The sequence below is a fragment of the Hemitrygon akajei genome, chromosome 1, assembly GCF_048418815.1.
Source record: "Hemitrygon akajei chromosome 1, sHemAka1.3, whole genome shotgun sequence".
Lineage (NCBI taxonomy): Eukaryota > Metazoa > Chordata > Chondrichthyes > Myliobatiformes > Dasyatidae > Hemitrygon > Hemitrygon akajei.
Window position 1 is genome coordinate 105,213,749 of NC_133124.1, and position 25,318 is coordinate 105,239,066.

At 39.8% G+C, this 25,318-nt stretch overlaps 1 protein-coding gene across 1 annotated transcript in view; it reads right to left on the bottom strand.

Annotated features, from left to right (window-relative positions):
* Positions 1-3,069: 3,069 nt before the first annotated feature.
* elp6 (elongator acetyltransferase complex subunit 6) overlaps positions 3,070-25,318 on the bottom strand; it is a 44,011-nt gene continuing 21,762 nt past the window's right edge. Inside the window, exons 4-7 of the mRNA XM_073048877.1 lie at positions 22,580-22,713; positions 12,949-13,141; positions 8,620-8,766; positions 3,070-8,331 (exon numbers count right to left, since the gene is read on the bottom strand). Coding sequence (XP_072904978.1) covers positions 8,203-8,331; positions 8,620-8,766; positions 12,949-13,141; positions 22,580-22,713 — 603 coding nt within the window. The 3' untranslated portion in view covers positions 3,070-8,202. The remainder of the gene's footprint in view (positions 8,332-8,619; positions 8,767-12,948; positions 13,142-22,579; positions 22,714-25,318) is intronic.

The following is a 25,318-nucleotide window of genomic DNA, read 5'->3' on the forward strand; positions in this document are numbered from 1 at the left end:
CAAATGTCACTCCACTGTAAGGGGGGGGGGGGGGGTGGAGGCAGAAGAAGGGAAATTATAGGCCAATTAGCCTGACTTCAGGGATTGGAAAAATGTTGGAGTCTATTATTAAGGATGAGGTTTCGGAGTACTTGGAAATACATGATAAAATAGGCCAAAACCAGCATTGTTTTTAAAGCGGAAATCTTGCCTGACAAATCTGTTGGGAGTTATTTGTGGAAATAATAAGATGGATAGACAAATAAGAGTCAGTAGATGCTATTTATTTGGATTTTCAGAAGGCCTCTAACAAGGTAAGAGCTCATGGTTTTACAGAAAAGACAGAAGATAGATGATTGACTGACAGGAGTGGAAATAAAGGGGCCTTTTCTGGTGCTGTGACTAGTGGTATGACACAGGGATCACTGTTAGGACTGCTTCTTTTAACATTATATGTCAATGATTTGGATGAAGGAATTGATGGCTTTGTAACCAAGTTTGCGGATGATGGCAGATAGAATATGGTGTAGGAAAGTGGAAGCTGAAGGAATAAACATGTGGACGAGGAGAACATATAAAAATCAGAGGGACTTGGGAGTCCTCGTGAAGGATTCCCTGCAGGTCGAGTTTGTGATAAGGAAGGCAAACACTATGTTAGATAGATAGATAGATAGATACTTTATTCATCCCCATGGGGAAATTCAACTTTTTTCCAATGTCCCATACACTTGTTGTAGCAAAACTAATTACATACAATACTTAACTCAGTAAAAAAAAAAGTATGATATGCATCTAAATCACCATCTCAAAAAGCATTAATAATAGCTTTTAAAAAGTTCTTAAGTCCTGGCGGTAGAATTGTAAAGCCTAATGGCATTGGGGAGTATTGACCTCTTCATCCTGTCTGAGGAGCATTGCATCGATAGTAACCTGTCACTGAAACTGCTTCTCTGTCTCTGGATGGTGCTATGTAGAGGATGTTCAGAGTTATCCATAATTGACCGTAGCCTACTCAGCGCCCTTCGCTCAGCTACCGATGTTAAACTCTCCAGTACTTTGCCCACGACAGAGCCCGCCTTCCTTACCAGCTTATTAAGACGTGAGGCGTCCCTCTTCTTAATGCTTCCTCCCCAACACGCCACCACAAAGAAGCGGGCGCTCTCCACAACTGACCTATAGAACATCTTCAGCATCTCACTACAGACATTGAATGACGCCAACCTTCTTAGGAAGTACATTCGACTCTGTGCCTTCCTGCACAAGGCATCTGTGTTGGCAGTCCAGTCAAGCTTCTCGTCTAACTGTACTCCCAGATACTTGTAGGTCTTAACCTGCTCCACACATTCTCCATTAATGATCACTGGCTCCATATGAGGCCTAGATCTCCTAAAGTCCACCACCATCTCCTTGGTCTTGGTGATATTGAGACGCAGGTAGTTTGAGTTGCACCATATCACAAAGTCCTGTATCAGTTTCCTATACTCCTCCTCCTGTCCATTCCTGACACACCCCACTATGGCCGTGTTATGTTAGTATTCATTGAAAGGAATAGAATATAAAAACAATGATATAATGCTGACGCTTTATAAGGCAATGATCAGACCACATTTATTATTGTGAGCAGTTTTAGGCTCCTTATCTAAAAGATGTACTGGCATTAGAGAGGATCCAGAGAAGGTTGGGAATGTTTCCAGGAATGAAAGCTCTAATGTATGAGTAGAGTTTTATGGCTCTGGGCATTTACTCGCTAGTTTAGAAAAATAAAGTGGGCGGGGGGGGGGGGGGGGAGAGAAGAAGAGATCTCACTGAAACCTACTGAATAATGAAAGGCCTAGATAAGAGTGGCTATTAATGGGATAATCTAGGACCAAAGGACATAACCTTATCCCTTTTGTACAGAGATGAGGAAAAATTTCTTTAGCCAGAGTATGGTGAATCTGCAGAATGCATTGATATAGATGGCTGTGGAGGCCAAGTCATTGGGTACATTTAAAGTGGAGGCTGATAGTTTCCTGATTAGTGAAGGGGAAGGCAGGAGAATGAGGATGAGAGGGATAATACACTAGCCATAATGGAATGGCAGAGTAGAGTCAATGGGCTGAATTCTGCTCCTACATCTTAAGGTCTTTATTGAGGCAGTGAACATATAGACAGAGTCTGTGGAGTGAAGGATGGCATCTGTGATATGTTGATTAGAAACTCATCAGTTTCTTGCATGATGCATCTGGATAGATGGTGCATTGATAAAAATGCAGGTCAAATCAGACACACCAAATTGATGACGATCTCAACAACTGCCAAAACCCTAATCAGAGTAGTTTAGAAACACTACAACCATTCTGACCACCTTGCTTAAAATTGACTTTTTCTTTGTAATTTTTTTTTATTGAAGTTCATCAAACATTTCCATAAGATGTATTTCAGACATTGTACCTATATATCATATAATCATATATCACAAATCTCCACGAAGTATTTATCTGAGGTACGCACTTATAGAAAAGAGTGGAAAGAAAAAACAAGCAAAAGGAAAGAACTATGTACAAGTAAGGAGTGATTTTTTTTTTACAACAGATTCATTGATTTGTGAGAATAAAATCAGGCCTATGAGGTATTATGTAGTTAAACCATTTTTCCCCAGTATGAATCAAATTGTTCCAAATTGGATAAAATTCTCTTACATTTGATTGGATTTAATAGCCCATTGACATTAAAAGAAATGAATTTTACCTTGGCCTTAGCCATCTGTATTTATCTGTCAATGTATCATTGAAATTAGAATAAAACTTAATCAATCTACTCCCTGAACAAATAAGAACCAAGAAATGCAAATAATAACAAAAATGGCAATGAACGTATGATTCCGAGGCTGAGGTCTCTAGTAGATGACCCTGCGTTGAGCTAGAGGAAGTGTCTAGCTGTGGGGGATAACCCCTCCTACTTGTGAGTTGAGGGCCCCCATTGCAGTATTCATAAAAGTCAGTGAACAAATCCATTACACACACACACATACGTACATAACATATATATATTCTCATTTTGGTGGGGAAAAAGGAGTAAGTGAGCAAATAAAGAATAACAACTAAGTAATAAAATCCACATTATAATAAGTATTTATTGAGATAAGTATATCACCATGTACTTTTGCTTCCATTCTAATCATATTTTCCTGTTAAAAAATTGTGCATAATTTATGATATATCATTTTTTGTGAATGCTGCTTATATGATGCTGCTGCAAGTAAGTTTTTCATTGCACTTGAGTATACCTGTACCTGTGCATATGGCAGCCAACTAGACTTGACATTTGCATCTATCTTTAAAAACTGCTGCTCAAATACCTTCTGTTTCAAAGGTCAATGGAAGCAGAGACCTAATGACAATTCACATAAAAATGCCACATTTCCTAATGACATGAAAGTCCATTCAGCAAAGAGATTCTGTGCTGGTTCAGTGCGATTCTTGTTCACAAGCCCATTAACTTCCTCTTTGCTTTTCTAGCATACGCCCACGCACAAGATAATTTACAGTCGTCAACTAATCTGCTAATCAAAATTTCTTTCAGATGTGGGAGAAAATTACAGCCAGCTAGAAAACGTAGAGGAAAACCATATGGCCAGAAGCATACTCCACCCTGACAGCACTGGAAGTCAGGAACATTCCTGATTGCTAGGTCCTACTATATCATTATGCTTTATAAGCAGTGAACCCTAGTTCTAAATCCTTTCCATATCCACTTTGTCATGACTATGCAGGATTCTATATGTCTTAATGAAGTCCCTTTAACTCTTCTGAACTTCACAGACAAAACCTTCCATCAGAAGCCAGTGCACACACATTCATAATATTAGTCTAGTAAATCTTCTCTGAAGATGTTCTGGTAGGTTAAATGAATACTGTAAGTTACCCTTTATTGTAAATGGCAAGAGATTCCCATTGAACTTTGTTAGGAAAATGGCAACTCAGTATTATTCAGGCCCTTAGAGTAACTTCTGTAAGTAGCATTAAAAATCAATAGGTATGTGAAAGAGAATAAGTAATAAGGTCATAGGGAATTAAGGAGGGGGGAAATGGGATTGATGGCATTATGCTTCATATAACCTCACTAAAACAAGTTATCTATAGTGTATTAATACTCATGATATGCTGTGCACAAATTGATCATTATATTTACAGAATAATAATCTGTGAAAGCACAAGCTGTGTAGCTTATCAAGCCTTTGCCTGCTTCTATTCTGTCAGAGCAGTCCCAACACCTCCCTACATTCTTCACCCACAACTCTACAAATCAATCTCACAAGCTCCAACCAGTTTCCTTCTGAAAGAAAATCAGAAAATTATTAATGACAGGAATCTGAAATTGAAACAGAAGACTCTGGAAACACTGATCATCTGAGATAGCAGAAATAGAGAAGCTTTTTCTCTACCTGACCAACTGAATGCTTCCAACAGTTTATGTTACTCTTCTGAAGGTATTGATCATTTGTTATTTCCACTAACTGTATTTAAGATACATCTTCTTTTAAGCAATAGCACACCAACAGTGAGCCATGTGTTCTTTAGCTGCAGTCTTTGATAATAACACAAGAAAAAGGAGGATGATGCAAACACTAGGAAATCTGCAGATGCTGGAAATTCAAGCAACACACACAAAATGCTGGTGGAACGCAGCAGGCCAGGCAGCATCTATAGGAAGAAGCACTGTCGACGTTTCGGGCCGCGACCCTTCGTCAGGACTAACTGAAAGAAAAGATAGTAAGAGATTTGAAAGTACGAGGGGGAGGGGGAAATCTGAAATGATAGAGAAGACAGGAGGGGGAGGGGAGCAGCTAAGAGTTGGAAAGGTGAATGGCAAAAGGAGGAGGAGTTGGCCATTCAGCTCCTCAAACTTGCTTTCCATTCAACAAGATCACAGGTACAGGTCCAGGTCCACGATCCCTTATCCGAAATCCTTGGAGCCAGTTGCATTTCGGAATTCAGAATTTTTTGGATTTCAAAATCCCTCCTTATTGGTTCCAGGACTCCCCATGGATACCAAAAAACACGTATGCTCAAGTCCCTTATTTAACCTGTCTCAGTGCGGATGGACTTTAGGACCCAGGGGAGCTCCAGACTTACGCACATCCTCCCAAATACTTTAAATCATCTCTAGATTACTTATAATACCTAATACAATGTAAATGCTATGTAAATAGTTGTTATACTGTATTGTTTAGGGAATAATGACAAGAAAAATATTTTATTTCCAACAAAAACATTCAATAAAACAAAACTATACAACTTCAAATGAACCAAATCAAACACATGGTAAATAACTTATTTGAATAAATGTAGAATGTCACTGTCACTATAAAACTTCTGTCTTTCTGTTTCTTTAAATCATATACAGTGGTAGTTCCGGACACCATATTCTTCAGTAAGATACCGCACAGATACACCACGATCAAGCTTCTGCAATAACTCCACTTTCTGCGTTATTGATAATAATAGATGCTTCCCTCTCTTTTTCTCATTGTTACCCATAGGGATATCTGCAGCCCTTTTTGACATTCTCACAGTGAAATTAAACAAAGTCAACAGTGAACACAAAATATCAGCGAATAGCAAATGCACGCGTAACCAGTACGAGCGCTGAGCCACAACTGACGTCTGGCGGCCTCTGCTAGTGCTGCCACGTCACACCTGAGTGACGTCGGCTGTGGCGAAAAAAACTAAAGTTTTCAGAGCTTTTTGGATTTCAGAATTTCGGATAAGGGATTGTGGACCTGTAATTGCACTGGAATGAAATCAGACACTGATCCTTCGTAGCCCTCGAGTAGAAATTCTAAAGGCTCACACCTTGAATGAAGAAAATTATCCTTATTTTCATCCCAAGGTTCATACTGACGTAAAGCCAATACACACACAAAAAAAAAATCACCAGATCTTAAAATGTTGTTCTCCTTGTGAGGTTAACATTCCCCATAATAAGTCAGTGAAAATGAAGCCATTCAGAGCTAGAAGATTCAGGTTCAGTTTCATTTGTATTCTGTTCATAAATAGTTTATGTAATCTGGAAGACTATTGAAAAACTTAAGGCAAACAATTTTGAAGCTGGTAAAAACTGAAATCTTTAGTTTCCCTTGCCTTGTAAAAAATCTGCAAAGTCCTTGTTCAGTTCTTTGTTTGTGCTCAGTAATTGGGCTGAAGTTCAAGTACACGACATCTTTATCATTTGAAGCCTGGTCATTACAAATGCGACAATATTGAACATTAAATAAATAGCTGAAAATTCTCTCAAAATTGTTACTATATTATTTAATTTCATTCAATTGAGATACTTTGTTACAAAATCTTGGAAAACCCTTGGTTCAATATTCGTTTCCTTGGCATTCCTGATATGCTTCTTTCTTCCCTGTAGAACTCTTCACCTCACAGAGCAGTGTAAGCAAGCTTACCAGGAATGTTTAAAGGTAGATTATTGGAAGATCAGGAGATTGGCGGCTTTGTGCATACAGCTCAGAATAGATGAGGTCCCAGATTGATCGGCATTGATGATATTGAATGGTGGGGCAGGTGTGAGGGACAAGGGGACTTGTTTATATGTGCTGTGTGCTTATGTAATTATTACATTTGTCATTTCCTAAATGACATTTTAAATAAAAATGTTGTAATCCATATGCGTCCACCCATTGTTTTCCTAATTATAAAATTTGTGCAGGATTTCATATTTCTTTTAAGTTTTACCATATACTTTTCCCAAACTGATTTTTTTTTTCAGTTACAAGTTTTTGCACTTCTGCATACGACTTGATTCATTTCCTACTGCCCTTCCTGTTTCAGTCCTTTACAACAGCATTGTTCAGCAAGCATAATAGAGATAAAGTCCTTCTGTACCATGAAAATACAATTCTGAATATCTCCTTTTGATCTACTCTCTTCTCATTAATTGGTCTTCCATTAAAGTCTGTATCATTTAAATGTAGATTCTGCAGATGCTGGAAATCTTGAGCAACACACAATGTGGAGGAACTCCTGATTAAGCATTTTGGCCTGAAAAGTTAACCGTTTATTCCCATAGATAATGTCTGACGTGTCGAGTTCCTTCAGCATTTTGTGTGTTACTCAAATGCAGAAGTCTAATTGCCAGTTTGTATTTTGCCTTTTGCCCCCAGCACAATTCCAAACAATATTTTGTGAAACCCAATGGATTATTGCTCATGCAGGTAGCCTGGAACTAAATTTGGCTAACTTTATATTAAATCTAATATTTTATCTTACTCTCTTGTTGGGTCTAAAACATCCTGTTAGAGCAAACTACTGATCCATAGTTTTCCAAATTAAAGGAGCAATGAATTTCAGTCAAAGCTTTAGGAAATCATATCAACTTTACTACATAGCTCACACTTAGCCCAAAATGTGTGAAAAGTAAAAACCTATCAAATATCAGTTTTGTACATCATTATACATTTCTACATCTAAACACTCATTTGTTTTACCATATTTTGCTTTTTGCTCATCTTCAAGCACATTTTTGTATACTTACAAGAGTTTTTCTTCATCAAAGATGCTATTAAAATACACATTAAACACAAAACGGATGCCAGGTGCTACAGAAATTTTCAATGATGGGGGTTTTGTCTTTCCTTGATGACAGAATTTAGTCAACTGAGGAAATGTTAATTTAATAACATTTCAAAATATACCAGAAACCACATAAATTACAAGAGGCAATCATCTAGAACAAAAATGTTTATATCAGGGGGATCCCAGTGGTATTGGTCCATGGCATAAAATAGGTTGCGAACACTGGTTTATAGGAAAATAAGAAACAAGTTTAAGAAATCAAGAAATAAGAAATAAGATGGTTTAAAAAACCCAAGGGAAAAATTTTGGTGTTGATCACAATTTAAACCCATGAGCTCTGCTTCTAAGTGGAGAGGATACTATAAGCAGCAATTGGAAATAAATAATCAAGATATAAATAATTGCATTAAAGTTTTAACTAGGAAAAACCCTGTATCTATATCTTTAAGCTGGTTTGTTGTAGATGGTTCCATATCATTGTAAATGAACAATATACAGTATACACATAGCGGAATACTATTTTACAGCCTTTTGAAATAATTGTTGAACTAATGTAAATCAAAGGACTGCTTAGTTGTCAGATCATAATTATCACCAAGTCCATTTCAAAAGAGTAGATGTCCTTCATACCCCTCAATTATATGAACCAAAAGAAAAGCTAGAGTACAGCAGATGAGGTTCCTCTGGCAAAAAAGGCAACATTCTTGTCTTGTATTTTGTACTGAAAAGTTTTTATAACATTCTTTTCCGCCTTCACAGGTGAAAGGGAGTGCCAAATAATCTTCAGCTATATGTAAAGACAAAAGAAAATAATTAACGGAAAATTGATTGCATTTGTTGGAGTACTGCCAGTAAATTAACATCTTTTGAGCACATTTTCAACTAAAGCTTACAGTGCACCAAACTGCAGTCAGGCTGTACAAGCATGCATTCAGTTCATTGAGCAGCTCAGTTTAATCACAGCATAATTAGCTGTAAGATTTAACTTCAGTGAAATTTGGTAACAGTTTACCAGCATCCTCAAAACAGATGTAATCTTCAACAATATTGAAAGTTCCAAGACAAGTGATCATACCTCACCATGGATATCCTTGCAGTACCCAGTGACTAATCCTTCTGCTTGCAGAATCAGATGAGACTGGTAACTCAGTGATTTGACCACAAAATCATTTTCTTCATCTTCCAAATCTTCTGTGTCATGCGCCAATGCCACTAAGTTTCCCTGCAATACAAAAAAAACATGGAACTGTTTCCGGGATACGAAATATAATAAATTTGCAATTATGTACAACTTTAATGGTAGAAAAGTCAGCTAAAAATATATATCAAGGAAAAATTAACAGTAACAATAAGAAACAATAGGATGTGAAATTAGAAACTGTCTATAATGGAAAAATCTGAAATAGAAGTACAAAAACCCAATTACACTCAGATCAGGCAGTGCGAAAAGTGAAAAGGAGTTAGTGTATCAGATTGCAGAACCTTTGTCAGAAATTAGAAAGAGAGAAAACAATTTAGTTTTAAGTTGTTAAAAAAAACGGAGGTGAGAGGATAGGAGTGAGGCCACAGGTGTGAGGTAATTCCACTAATTACAAAGTTTTCTGGTTGATAGCTTAATGAGAAGAATGGGGGGGGGGAGTGAGGGCAGAGATCACTGAGCCATACAGCATAGAAATAGGGCCTTCATCCCACAATACCCATGCTGACCCATCAGGTACCCCTCTAATCCTTTAAACTGATCCCATTTACCAGCACTTGTTCCATTCCCCCCCCCCCCCCCACCCAAGTATTCACCGACACTTTAAATGCAGCGACAGCACCTGCCACCACCACTTTCTTAGGCAGTCCATTTCATCGCAGTCACTCTCTGGATGAAAAGAAATCCTCTGGATCTCTTCTCTCTTAATCCTCATCTCAAAACTATGCCCTCTGATTTTACACATCTTTCTTAACCTTGTGAAAATTGGCGGATTAAAAAAAACAAAATGGAACTTGTTATAGATCCACAGGACAAGTATTTTTCTGAGCACTTCATGTGTTTGCTTCAGTCTTCTGGGATTTGTAGTTTACGGATTTTTATGTTAAATGACACAGCAGGCGGGTAGGCCAGGCGGTTACTTAACTGCTGCTCCCAATTTGTTTGTTAATAGGCAAGTTAGGTTAATGAGATCTGTCCAACTAAGATTGTATAGAATCATAACCCAATTTCTGAGCTTCAGCAGTATTCTGATAAAGCTGGACCATTGCCTCTTTAATATCAATAGTAGATTCCGGTTAACTGGACCATTGGTTAATTGGGGCAGCCACTCATCTGGGACAGTTCTTAAAGAACAAAAAGTAACTAAGAAAATAACCAGGATTCCTTTCATTTATTTGGGATACAATGCGCTGAATAGGAGCAGGAGACTGTTCCCGAACAGTTGCGTGCATGGCCAACACCATTATTCCAGTATTTAAAAACCATCAGTTACAGGTGTTTCTGTTCAAAAGGCATCAATTTTTGTCACTGATAGTTGTCGAGAAATAAGCAACATGACAATTCGGAACGGTTTTGCTCACTGCAGTTTCAGGCATTCAGGCTTGGAGATGCCAGAAACAGCTGGGAGTGAAAATGAAATAGTTTCACACCTTCAATGAGTTAGAAACAACTGAGAATTTGAAGATATCTGTTGTGTTCACTCACCTTTAACTACTGATGAGACCTGAAGTCTGGAGACAGGACAAAGCCAGAACTCAAAATATTCCTTTATTCAGTTAAACCACTCAACTACAAAATCTCAAATTCAAAACTCAACTGTACATCCCAAAGCACAACTACTTAAATGGTTTACCCAAAGAATATTCAAGTTGTTGATCAGAAAAAATCAATTAGTGAAAGTCAGCCTGAGATCGGTTGTCAACTGACCAAAAGCATTAGTTGTTAAGCTTGCCATAGCAGTATTGACAATCATCTTGAATGTTACAAAGAAAATAAAGATTTGGAGGATGCAATCATCAACAGCATTGTATGAAGGCAGTCCATTATCTACACTAGGCGACTGCGCCGATTTTAATTAATTAATTAATTTATTGAGATTCAGTGCAGAACCAATCCTTTTAACCCTTTGAGCTGCGCTACACAACAATCCCCCCCCCCCGCCCCCGATTTAACCCCAACCTAACCACAGGCCAATTTACAATGACCACAGTCAAAAGAACATGTAGATGAATTCCTCCATCAATAAGTATGAGGAACTAAAGCAGTTTTACAGTACTGTGTAGTATTGGTGGTATTCAATTGTGTTTCCTTTAACTACTCAATTTGTTACTCAGTTTGGCTCTTTTTTAAAAAACACCATTCTAACTATTTCCATGAAACTTTGGCTAATTAGGGCAGAGTTTAATTGGCCCTAAGCATACTGGTCCTGGTGTCTGAATTAACCGGAATCCACTGTGCACCCTTCCCAAGACACAGGATCCAAAATAGAACAAAATTCTCAAGGTGTCTCTGCATCTTTACAAATGAAGCAACACTTCAGATCCTCTGTAATCCAGCCTCTATGAGACAAGGTAAAATATCATAATACAACTGAATACATAGCTGCATTTCCCAAGAGTTTTTAGTTTAAAATGATTATGTTACACCTGTTACCATTGGTCTATTTGTGCAATTCTGTGTTGATCTTTATTCTTTTATTTATTTACCTATAATCCATTATATATCCACAGGTATGCAAGTTATTTACTTTCCTTTGTCATAGGAAAGTAAATACAAAATAATCAAAATGAATTCTAATTTTTCTCAAATTTGATATTAAGTATCAGACTTTCAAAACAATGCTCAAAGAGTTGTTCTGAAATATTAACATCTCATACACAAAACTCCAACATACCATCCAACACTCCAATTTACAAGATTATGTTAATACAATTCTCGGGATAATATTCTTTGATCTGAACTTCAAGATCAAATTACTCGCAAACAAAATATCAAGTAAAAGATGAAATCTGCCAGGTTTAGGGCAACTGGAATTCTCTTTAAGAATGATAGGGAACGCAAAGTTCCACCGTGAAAACATGTTGTGTACTGTTGCAGATTGCTGGGAACTGGCTACATTGAATTTGACACCACTGTTTGACAACAGGAAAATTACAACAGTACATAGACTTCTTTGGATGCCACCCAGGTTTCAAGAACAAATAATGCACAAAAGGAAACAAAACTGCAGGAGCAATACTTTTACTTAACAATTACAATCCAAAATTTCAACCAGATTACTGATAGAAAGAAGTTAAGCTTCTTGCAGAACAAAGGGATTGGTGCTGCAAATCCAAGCAACACACATAAAATGCTGGAGGAACTCAGCAAGCCAGGCAGCAGCTATCAAAAAGTGTAAACAGTCAATGTTTTGGGCCAAGACCCTTCATCAGGACCGGAAAAAGAAAGAGAAGTCAGAGCAATAAGTTGGTGGAGGGGAGGAAGTAGTATAGGTGGTAACTGATAGGTGAAACGGAGGGGGGGAGGGAGGGGTGAAATAAAGGCCTGGGAAGTTGATGAGTGAAAGAGATGAAGGGCTGAAGAAGGGGGAAATCAGATGGGAGAGAGTAGAAGACCATGGAAGAAAGAGAAAGGGAGGAGCACCAGAGAGAGGTGATGGGCAGGTAAGGTCAGAGAGGAAAACGAGAATGGGGGAATGGTCAGAAGTGGCCAAATGCCAGAAGCTTGAGAAATCGATTTTCATGCCATCAGGTTGGAGGCTACCCAGACAGAATACAACTTGAGCATGGCCTCATCGCGACAGTAGAGGAATCCATGGACTGACATGTCAGAAAGGGACTGGGAAGTGAAATTAAAATGGGTGGCCACTGGGAGATCCTGCTTATTCTGGTAGATGGAGTGTAGGTGTTCAGTGAAGCTGTCTCCCAATCTACACTGGGCCTCACCAATATACACACCCAAAGGACCAGACATCACCTAGTACTTCTTCCTCCCTTCCACCCCACTTTATTGCTCAGATTTCTCATCTTTTTTTCCAGTCCTGATGAAGGGTCTTGGCCAAAATGTTGACTGTTTATTCTTTTCTATCGATGCTGCCTGACCTGTTGAGTTCCTCCAGCAACTTGTGTGTGTTACAGAGTACAAGGAACTCAGCTGTCAGAGCAATGGGAATGGTTGCAAATTTTCTGTTAGCTCAGGTAGCCTCAACCTTTGGTGCTTCTGACAAATAAAATAGTTTAAATTAAACAAATCACTGAACAAAACTTCAATATCATTTGTAAAACTATGCTGCAAATACGGAACAATTCAGGCAACATCCATTTAGGAAAAAAAAACTAATGTTTTAAATTGATTATCTTTTATCAGAACTTGGAACATATTTAGAAGTACCAATAAAATACTTATGGAAACTGGCATTAAACTTACCTTAAGCTTTGAGCAAAGTGTGGCTCGACAGTAATGCATAAAATTCAAAATGTCCTTCGTGGTCACTCCGAGGCTAAGCAGGACACTTAAATCATCTATAATCAGTACTGGAAATTTCCAAGCGTTTTCACTGGTCTTCTGTACTGATGTACAAACAAACTCATAGAGTGATCGAAGACTTGCATTGGGAGAGCTGGAAGATAAAATATTCTCACAGGAGCTGCAATTGTGGCAACCTGAAACATTACTTGCATTCTGCACAAAACTGGTGATTCCAACTCCAACCCACTGTTTTGGTGGGAAGCTTAAAAGATTGGTGTGGGAACACTCCACTTTCCTTGCAATTTAGGGTTTTCTGTACCTCAGAAGACAATTCTCTGCCTGATCAGGTATCAGATCCACACTTCAGTTTGAAGGACACATGAAGGACACCAGCACAGAAGCAGCTGATGAATGCAATATATATATTTAAGGTCAGTGCATTTAAAAATGTGAGAATGGAGAACATTACTTTTTGAGCAGAAGCTTCCTCATAATATTGGATTTATATACAAAAGCCATACTAATTCTTTGCAAAATGAAAACTATGTGAAAGTCAACGGCATCAATTTCCTGTTTAACATTCAAAGCCCACAATATTCAGCTGTCAAATTAAGCATTGCTTAACCATCTCAGTGGTGCTCCAATGTGGCAGTTTTGTCAAACTGTGGTTTTCCTGAACTTGAACACCTAATGGTTAAATGCCACCTGTTCTATTTACCTAGGGAGTTCTTCGCCATAATCCTAACTGCAGTGTACATACCACCAGCAGCATACCATCAAGCGCTTGAGATGCTGCATGATGCTGTCTCCAAACAAGAAACAGTCTATCCTGATGCATTACAAATCATATTGGGGACTTCAGTCAGGCTTGTTTGAAGAAAATCCTGCCAAAATGCCATCAGCACAGGTCCCAACACACAAGAGCATTGTTATACTAAGATAAGAAATGCCTACTGTTCCATGCCAGGGCCATATTTCAGTAATCTGATCACTTGGCTTTTCTTCTCCTTCCTATATACAGGCTAAAGAACAAAGCTCCAGGGATTAGAATAGCAAAGAAGTGGTTGCAGAAGGCAAAGGAGCGACTATGGGATTGCTTCGCATCAGTAGACTGGGCCATGTTCAACGACTCATCTGGGGATCTGAATGAATACACCATGGCTGTCACAGAATTTTTGAACCAAGTGTGTCCCTACAAAATCATTCAGAGCCTTCCCCAACCAGAAGCCCCGGATGAACCATGAAATCAGCAATTTGCTGAGGCCCAAATCAGAGGCTTTCAGGTCTGGTGACCAAAACAGTTACAAGAGGTCCATGTACAATCTCCAGAAAGCCATCTCATGGTCAAAGTGGCAATTCCGAACTAAACTCGAATCAACGAAGGATGCTCGATAGTTGTGGCAGCGCTTGAATGCTATCACATCTTACAAAGATAAATTAAATGACATAAGGAATAACAGGGCCTCGCTTCCAGATGAGCTCAATGCCTTTTATGCTAGCTTTGACTGTCAAAACACAAACTCCCACAGGCCCCAATGATCCTATGATTTCAGTCTCTGAGGCCGATGTGCAAGCAACCTTCAGGCCAGGATACCTGGCCAAGTATGAAAGACCTGTGCCAATCAACTGGCTGGAGACTTCACTGAGATCTTTAACCTCTTGCTTCAAGTATTTATTTCAAGCAAATTTCACTAATACTGGTGCCTAATGACTATCATCCAGTAGAACTTAAGGTACCTGTACAGTGATGTACAATGACTTGAATCCACTCCAATTTGCCTACCAGTGAAACAGGTCCACAGTAGATGCTATCTCATTGGCTTTTCACTGAACCCTAGAACATCTGGACAGCAACAATGCATACATCAGAATGTTCTTTATTGAATACAGCTCGGCATTCAATACCATCATCCCCTCAAAACTAATCAAAAAGCTTCAAAGGCTTCAATTGCTCAATGCATCATTGTGCAATTGGATCCTTGATTTGCTCACTTGCAGACCCCAGTCAACACAGATTGGCAAGAACATCTCCTCCACAAACTCTATCATCACAGGCCCACCACAAGACTGTGTACTTAGTCCCCTGCTCTACTCCCTTTGCATTTCTGACTGTGTGGCTAAGTACAGCTCCAATGCTGTACTATTCAAGTTTGCTGATGACAACAATGTCATGGGCTGAATCAAAGGTGGTGATAAATCAGCATATAGGAGGTGCCATAACAACAACTTCTTACTCAATGCCAGGAAGAACAAGGAGCTGATTTTTGACTTCAGGAGGGGGAAACCAGAGGTCCATGAGCCAGTCTTCCAAAGAGGATCAGAATCGGAGAGAGTCGACAACTTTATATTCCTCGGTGTTATCATTTTGTAGAACATGTCCCAGGTTCAACATGCAAGGACAGTTACAAAGAAAGACTCTACTTCCTTAAGAGAAAATGAATCTCAGGGTTGTAAATGGTGACACACAAGTACTTTAATAATAAATGTACTTCGAGATTTGAAGAAAAGTTACTTAGCCTTACAGACTTTATCGTGTTCCAATCTTGAGAGAAAATAACTAGTCAAATTTGAGCAAGTTTGGAATTCTTTCCTGTCATGTACAGCTGATGGAATATCTAGTTCAAATATTAATTTTAAAATGGAAGCTGATCATTTTGTTTTTAAGCAAAGGGATTTTGGTCAATGCAAACATATGGAGTTAGATTACAGATCTGCTATCAGTCCAGTGAAGAGGCTTGAGGGATGACCTCCTCTTGCTCCCAATCCATTTGGCAAACCTTCTATTTCCTGCACAACCCCTCAATTTAGTGGTGAAAGCGTTGCAAAGTTACAGCAGTTGGTTGTGCCTTTGCCATGATTAACACCCAGCAAACTAACCACTATTATTTCATTTTGCATTCATTTAATGCAACACAGTGGCACTTGCAATCAATTCAGTAGACGTCTTGCTGGGGGTCTGAAGCTTTCAAAATTTAAACTAGGGACAGACATAGTATTCCTTTGCCAAAGAAAATCTGCAAACTATATATTTTGTTTAAATATACCAATGATGTCATGGGTTGCATCATAATACCATTTTTTAAAAACTCTAATTTACTTGAGGTCCTCCTCCTCCCCTCCACCCCCATCATGGCATGATAAGATATGACATTGGATCATTAGTCCAGGCCTCTCGATTACATAACCACTGTGCTAGCAAACAAAGTCAGCCAGGGCAAGGCTAGTTAACAAACTTACTGTTGGTTGACTGCAAAGCTACGCTTCAATTGCCAGATAAGAGCAGTCAAAAAGCTATTGAAAATCCAAGGCCAATAGTACCGTCAGACAAAAAGTTTTTGTCCAAGATTGCAACAAAGAGGAAAAAGCAAGGTGGGGAGGGGAGAAAATTTCATTATTCCTTCACATCTCTCTTATCCATACACTCAAGAGGTAGATGTCCACAGTTACTAAATGCTTACTGAAGCGATTAATATGTATAGCTGAGCCATCAGAAAGCCTTTGTTGGGGTGATCATCAAAGCAGAAACCCATCTTACCCTCAGATCTGAGCCTTGAGAAAGCTCATGTTATCCAATGATTAATTATTGCGATGATTGGGGGAGAATTGAATATTGGATCAATTGAATGAATAGTGGATTATTACCTCTACCTATATTTCATATTCATCAGCTGAGAACTAGTGTATGTCTTGCTTTAGCAGAGATCTTATTGCCCTCCTTTATCACCACAGTGTCAATAGTTTACTGCTTCTAAATTAGGATGGTTTCCAAACACCCTCATAAAACCAGGATACTTCACTCCACCACAAGCTCAATGCCTTTTACGCATGCTGAGGCTGATGTCCGATAATACAGTATTTCAAAAGGATGAACCTTCACAAGCCATTGGGCCCCAATGGTATACCTGGTCAGGTACTGAAATCCTCTGCCAATCAACTGGCAGCAGTATTCAAGGACTTCTTCAACCCCTCTCATTGCTGCAGTCGGAGGTTTCCACCTGCTTCAAAAGGGCATCATTTATTCTGGTGCTCAAGAAAGCAGGATGAGCTGCATCGACATCTATCGCCCAGTAGCACTCGCATCTTATATAATGAAGAGCTTCGAGAGGAGGATTATGGTTAAAACAACCTTCCTTAAGTCGACAATCAATTCCTAGATTCAGGAAACTTGGAATATTACCAAGGATTCTTACAAACTTCTATAGATACAGACATGGGAGGCTCATCCAGAATATTAAGATACATGAGATCTATGGTGAATTGGCTGTTTAGACACAGAACTAGCTTGCTCATAGAAAGTATTGGTTGAAGGGACTTATTCTTGCTGGAGATCTGTGATTAGTGGTGCTCTGCAGGGATCTGTACTGGGACCTCTGCTGTTTGTAATGTATATAAATAACCTGGATGGAAACATAGATGGATAGGTTAACGAGTTTGCAGATGATACGAAGATTGGTGGTGTTTTGGACAGCACAGAAGACTGGCAAAGAATACAACAGTTATAGATATAAGTGGAGAAATGGCAGATGGAGTTTAACCCAGACAAAGGTGAGATATAGGTCAAATGTAATGAGACAGTACACTCTTAAAGGCAGTGATGATAAACAGAGAGATCTTGTGGAGTTGTAGTTCCCTCAGAATGGCTACACAGGTTGATAGGTTGGTTAAAGGCAGCCTCTAGCATGCTTGCCTTTGTTACTTGAGGCATTGAGTTCAAGAATCAACAAGTTACTTTGCAGCTTTATGAAACACTAGCCCGTCTAGAATACTGCATACATTTCTGGTCACCTACAGAACATGAAGGATATCAAAGTTTTGGGAAGGATGCAGAACAGGTTTCCGGTATGTTGCCTGGATTAGAGAGCATGTGCTATAATGAGAAGTCGGACAAACCCGGGTTGCTTTCTCAGGAGCAGCAGAGGCTGAGAGGAGATCGAATAGAGGTTTATAAGATTATAGGAGGCATAGATAGAGCAGACTGTATCTTTTACCCAGGGTTGAAATAACTAATATCAGAGGGCATGCATTTAAGGAGGGGGTCATTTCAAGGGAGATGTGAGGTGCAAGTATTTTTTGTTTTAAACACTAGAGAGTGGTGGATGCCTGGGTTAGTGGTAGAGGCAGATATATTAAGAACTTTCACGAGACATTTAGATAGGCAGATGAATGTCAAAGTTCAAGGTAAATTTATTACCCAAAGTACACATATGTCACCACACACAACCCCGAGACTCATTTTCTTGTGGGCATTCACCGTAAATAGAAAAAAAACACAACAGAATCAATAAAAGACCACACTCAACAGGCAAACACCAATGTGCAAAAGACAACAAACCGTCCAAATACAATGAGAAAGATAAAATGATTGTAATAATAATAAATTAGCAATAAATATTAAAAACGAGATGAAAAATCCTCGAAAGTGAGTCCCAAAGGTTGTGGGAACCATTCAGTGATGGGGTGAATGAAGTGGAGTGAAGTTATTCCCTCAGGTTCAAGAGCCTGATGGTGCTGAGGCTCCTGTGCCTCCATCCCAATGGCAGCAGCGAAAAGACAGTACGGTCTAGGTGTGGGGATTCTTGAGGATGGATGCTGCTTTCCTGTGAACAATGCTCCATGCAGATGTGTTCAATGGTGGGAGGGGGCTTTATCTGTGATGGTCTGGGCTGTATCCACTACATTTTGTAGGCTTTTCCATGCAAAGACTTTGGTGTTTCCTGGCCATTATGTAACCTTTTCAGTGTACTCTCCATCACGCATCTATGAATGTTAGTCAAAGTTTTTGATAACATGCTGAACCTGCGCAAACTTTGAAATAGAGGTGCTTCTGTGCTTTCTTTGTAAGGGCACTTACACGGGGGACCCAGAACAGATCCTCTAAAATGATAACACTTAACTGAGTAATTTAAAGTTACTGACCCTCTCCACCGCTAATCCCCCGATGAGGACTGGCTCATGGAGCTTCAGTTTCCTCCTTCTGAAGTCAATAATCAGCTCCTTGGTCTTGCTGACATTGAGTGAGAGATTGTTGTTATGGCACCATTCAGCCAGGTTTTCAGACTCCTTCTTACATGCTGATTCATCACCATCTATGAATCAGCCATTGGAGCTGTGCTTAGCCTTAGTCCTAAGTATAAAGCTGGTAGAGAAGGGCTAAGCACAGCCTTGTGGTGCACCTGTCCTGTTGGTGATTGTATTGGAGAGGTTTCCAATCTGAACTGACTGGAGTCTGCAAGTGAGGAAACAGAGGACCAAATTGCACAAGGAGAAATTAAAGCCTAGGTCTGACACTTATTGGTTAGTTTTGAGGGGATGAAAATATCGAATGCCAAGCTGTAATCAATGAAGAACATCCTGATGTATGCATCTTCACTGTCCATATGTTCCAGGGTTGAGTGAAGAGCCAATGAAATGGCATCTCCTGTTCACCTGTTGTGACAGCAGGCAATTTGGAGTAGATCAAAGTTGCTTCTCAGGCAGGAGTTGATAGGTTTCATCACCAACCTCCCAAAGCACTTTGTTACAGTGGATGTAAGTGTTACTGGACGATAATTATTGAAGCAGGTTACCACCTACTTCTCAGGGACTGGTATAAATGATGCCTGCTTGAAGCAGATGGGTACCAGTCTGCCAAAGCGAGAGGTTAAACACATCAGTGAACACTCCAGCCCTTTGATCAGAACAGCTCTTTAGTATTCGGCCAGGTACTCCAACTTAGTTGGATGATTTCCATGGTTTTCACTTCAGCCTGAGTCTGAAATCACGGGGTCATCGGGGGCTATGGGAGTTCACCAAGATGCCTCCATGCTTTGATGGTCAAAGCAAGCATAACAGCACTGAGCTCATCTGAGAGTGAAACCACGTTGTCATCCATGTCGCTTGGTTTCACTTTGTAGGAAGTGAGAGCATTCAAGCCCTGCCACAGCTGTCTAGCATCCTTCAGTGCTTCAGGTTTGGTCTGGAATTGCCACTTTGCACGTGAAATGGCTTCCTGGAGGTCATACCTGGACCTCTTGCATTCTACCTGGCTGCCAGATCTGAATGACACTGATCTAGTCTTCAGCCAACTGAGAATCTCATGGTTCATCCAGGGCTTCTGGTTGGGAAAGACTGTGAATAATTTTGTGGGGGCACACTCATCTACAAAGTTTGTATGTCTGTTTTTATGAAGTCTGTGACAACCGTGGTGTATTCATTCAAAGCCTCTGATGAGTCCCGGAACGTGGCCCAGTCCATCGAGCCGAAGCAATCCTGCAGCTGCTCTTCCGCATCCTGTGACCACCTCTTTGTTGCCCTTACTTCTGGAGTTGTCTCTTTAGCCTCTGACTGTATGCAGTTAGGAGGAGGACAGACACATTATCAGATTTCACAAAATATACTGTAGGGATCCAAAGATTTTTTATGGTAGTGCAGCAGTAGTCGAGTGTAGAAGTGTTGAGAGTGCTGCAGATGATATAGTGATGATAGTTGGGCAAAGATTTCTTCAAATGAACCTGACTGAAATCCTCAAATCCTCGAGAATCATTTGAAAGGGGTCAGGTTAGGCTGTTTCTTGTTTGCTGATGCAGGCACTCAGTATATTGAGTTCCTGCTTAACACTGACCTTTAGCTGTACATAAGCTGCATTCAGAATCATGGAGGAGAAGCAGAACGATCGGCACCTAATCATTCGATGCTCCAGATCAGGGGAACGAGAGTGCAACAATGCCGCTACGTCTGAGAACCAGGAAGAGTTTATCGTGAAACACAGACCCCCCTCCCTCCCACATTTTGCCTTCTCCAAATCAGCAGACTGGTCCATTCTGTGTATTGAGAGGCCTTCAAATATGATCATCAAATCCAGTGTTTCTTCAGTTAGCCATGTCTCCCTGAAACAGATTGCAGTAATCCCTGAATACCCTCCAATACAGCAATCTTTTCCTTAGGTCCTCAATCGTGTTGTCTAGCAAATGTACATTTTCTACCAAGATACTAGATAGACAAAGCTTCATACACCAGTATTTTAGTCTGTCTTGGAGTCCTCCTCTCCTCCCTTACGGCCATGGTGAAGGACCTTCGTCTGTTCAAAGGTGGCGTACCTGCATTCTTGAGAATTAAGGCTGCCACGTCCTTCCAGAGGTCGTGAAATCGCTAGTTCATTAAGGTGGTTCAAAAACACGATACTTAAAGGCAAGCTACAGGCTGCAGATTTCAGTGGGAGTAGTTCAGAAGAGGTACATATAGAGGTTTTATAAGCTGCCCACAATTTTCACCAGCACATCTTGGACGAGGAAAATAGAGAGATATTGATACTGTGTAGTCGGAAAAGATTAGTTTATTTGGCCATTTGATTACTAACTTAATTGGTTTGGCACATCATTGTGGACTGAAGAGCCTGTTCCTGTACTCTACTGTTTCATGTTCTATATGGTGGCGAGCATGCTGACTGGTTGCAGCCTCTTGCAATTCTGTGCACTGCAGCCTCCATACCAAGCTGTGATGCACACTCAATGATTCAGGAGCAGCTCTTTCCCTCTGCCATCAGCTTTCTCCACGGTCCATGGACTATCAATACTACCTCGTTATTGGGTATTTCTCTAATTTGAAGTTTTTTACGTCTTTGCACTACACCGCTGCCACAAAAACAAATTTCACATAATATGTCAGTGATAATAAACCAGTGAACCAGATTCTGTAGGAAGGCATTCACCACATACACCTTTACCCATGCCTTGAAGTGCCGTTGACATGACTGTTTCCCCCACCCCTCCAGTCTTGGCAAGCCACACAGTTCATTTCCCTGGCATGCATGCATGACTGACAAGGCTCACAACCCAAGGACAATGTCACCTTGTCACAGACAATGACAAGGTTCAGTACTGTAAGATTATCCAGAAGGCTAAGACACCAGATCCAAGGCTGATGATAGGAAGTGGATGGCAACGCTGGGATGAAATTCCTGATTCAAAATCGTACTGCAGGAATGTGAATGTAGAAGGTATAACTGTAGCGTTTGCAGAACACAAGAAAATTGGTGCTGTAACAAGGAAGAATGTCTCAGACTACAATAGGGTATAGATCAGATGCAAAGCTGGGCAGAGCACTGGCAGATAAAAATTAATCCCTACAAGTGCGAGGTGATGCATTTTAAGAAGCCAAATTAGGGTAGGACATATACAGTAAATGACAGACATTAAGACAGTGGGCAGAATGAGAGAAGGTAGGAGGAACAGAGAGAGAAACTGACAATGATGAACAAGAAAAGAAAGTTCAGAGCAAATTAAGAAATATTTGGCATGATCTGATGTAATTAAATACTATAAGAGCTTACCGGTAGCAGTTTAATAGCAACCATGGGATTTTATTAAAGAATAGTAAAAAAATAATTTGCTTTCTTCCCTTAAGAAAGACCATTTGTCGGATCCAACAAAGATTATTGGAACAGCATTTCAAACCAGAGGTTTTCTGCAAGTTGTCTGCTTTGTGCATTTCTTATTCTTGCATCAGAGAAAACTTTTTAAGGAAGCCTTGAAGAACAGATTAATCTGCAATCACCAGAACAGATTCATTTGATCTTCTAATTTATAATTATTTGTCTCAGAAATTATAATACCTTAGAAATTGCAGAGGGGATGATTTGTGCAAAGTACTGTCCTGCTGATCATCAAGCAATAAGTCAAGAGATGAGCGCAGTCCTTCCAAAAACACCAGCTGTCCCTTCTCTCTGGCTGCAGACAGATTAACTCCCTGTTAACACAAACCACAAATGTGGATGCATAATAAAATTATAATGAGATATATGCAGTGAGAAATTTTTAGAAAGCAAATCTTTCCTGCACAGATTTTTTTTTAAAGAATACATCAAAACAGAGGACAACAGATGAGTAAACACTAGAAATGGCAACAGTCACCTATCCAGTTTTTAAACACTTTTGCCTTTCATTAAAATCACAGCTGACCTTCTACATCAGTGCCATATTGTATCACAATTCCCATTTCATTCAATTCCTTTAATAATGTTTTGAATTAACACAAAACCAAAACTTCACAATCCACATTGGTAAGAAATTTCAAAGACTCACCACTTTGAGGGGAGGAATTTCCTTTCATCTCAGTACAAAATGCTTATGCCTTATTCTCCAAATGTGCCCCTTCATCCTCAAGCAAGGGGAAAAAAACCCTTTCTAACAAGCCTGTCAAGCTCTTTATGAATTGTGTTGGTATGATGAACTATCCTCTCAAATTTCAGGTTACAATACTAGTCCACTCAATCTCTTTTCATATGCAAAGGTGCCATTCCTGGAATTAATCTGATGAATCTTCACTGCTTTTCCTCCAAGTATATCCTTTTTTAGGTAAGCAGATGAAAGTAGTACACAGTCCTCCAAATTCAGTCTCACCAAGACCCTACACAGTTGCAAAATCATAAGAACATAAGAACACAAAAAATAGGAGCAGTAGTAGGCCATCTGGTCTGTTCAGCCTGCTCTGCCATTCAATAAGATCACGGCTGATTTGACCATGGACTCATCTCCACCTTTTCCCCATAACCCTTAATTCCCCTACTACGCAAAAATCTACCCAACCTTGTCTTAACTGCTTCATTGGGCAGAGAATTCCACAGATTCACCACCCTTTGGGAACAGCAGTTCCTCTTCATCTCCATCCTATATTTACTCCACCAAAATTTGAGGCTATGACCATCAAATCCCACTCTCACTTACCAGTGGAAACAACTTTCCTGCCTCTATCTTATCTATCCCTTTTCATAATTTTATGTTTCTATAAGACCTCCTCACATTCTTCTGAATTCCAGTGAGTACAGTCCTAGTCGACTCAATCTCTCCTCATAGTCTAACCCCCCTCATCTCTGGAGTCAACCTGCTGAACTTCCTCTGCACTTTGAAAGCCAGTATATCCTTCCTCAATTAAGGAGACCAGAACTGCATGCAGTAGTCCAGGTGCAGCCTTACCAGTACCCTGTACAGTTGTAGTATAACCTCCCTGCTCTTAAATTCAATCCCTCTAGCAGTGAAGGCCAACATCCCATTTGCCTCCTTGATAGCCTGCTGCACCTGCAAAACAAACTTCTGTGATTCATGCACCAGCACTCCCAAGTTCCTCTGCACAGCAGCATGCTGCAATCTTTTATTATTTAAATAATAATTTTCTCTTCCATTTTTCCTCCCAAAGTGGATATTTTTCCTTCCATTGCACTCCATGAGTGGGAAGTTGCCCACTCACTTGACCTATATATATCTCTCTGAATCCTCTGCACAATTTCCTTTTCCACTCAATTTAGTGTCATCAACAAACTTAGATACACTACACTTGATCCCCTCTTCCAGATCGTAAATGTACATCATGAGTTGCTGCGAGCCCAGCACTGACCCCTGCAGCACACCTCTCACCACTGATTGCCAACTAGAGAAACACCCACATATCCAAACTCTCTGCTTTCCATTGGTTAATCAATTCTCTATCCATGCTAATATATCACCCACAACTCTATGCATTGCCTTGGAGGTCAAGGAGATTCCACCTGACACTGAAAACTTCTACATATTTACTGCTGAAAGTACATTGACTGACTGCATCATGATCTGGTAGGCAATTCAAATGTGCAAGAATGCAATAATCTGCAAAGTGGTGGACTCAGATCATGGGCACATCACTCCCCACCTGCAGTAGTATCTACAGGAGACAATGCCTCAAGAAGATAACATCCATCCAAAGATCCCCACCATCTGCATCATGCCATCTTCTCATAGCTACCATTGGGCAGGAGGTAGAGAAGCCTGAGGACCCACACCATCAGATTCAGAAACAGCTTCTTTCCTTCAACCATTCAGTTCTTGAACCAACTGGCACAACCCTAATTACTAAAATTTAGCAACACTGTGACCACCTTGATCTAAAATGGACTTTGCACTAAAATGGATTTTGTTGTGTTCTTTCTCATAGAGTGTGTATGAATGTCTGTTTTTTTGTGTACACTACCATTCTGATGCTACTTACCTGCTGCAAGCAAATTTATCATTGCACCTGTGCATACACGTACATAGGACAATAAACTAAGATTTGACTTTACTTGTACTCAAATCCTCATGTAATAAGAGCCAACATACTTGTCCTATTAATCGCTTGTTGTATTTGGATGTTTGTTTCCCTTCAGCTATCTGTCTACATGTAAAAAAAAAATCACCAATCTCTCACGATTTAACAACTACTCCACTTTTCCATTATGTAGACCAAAGTAGATAAGCTGACATTCATCCCAATTATATTCCAGTATAAAATTCACTGACCAAGTGAATTAGAGGAGGAATAATAAAATAAATATGTAGAACCA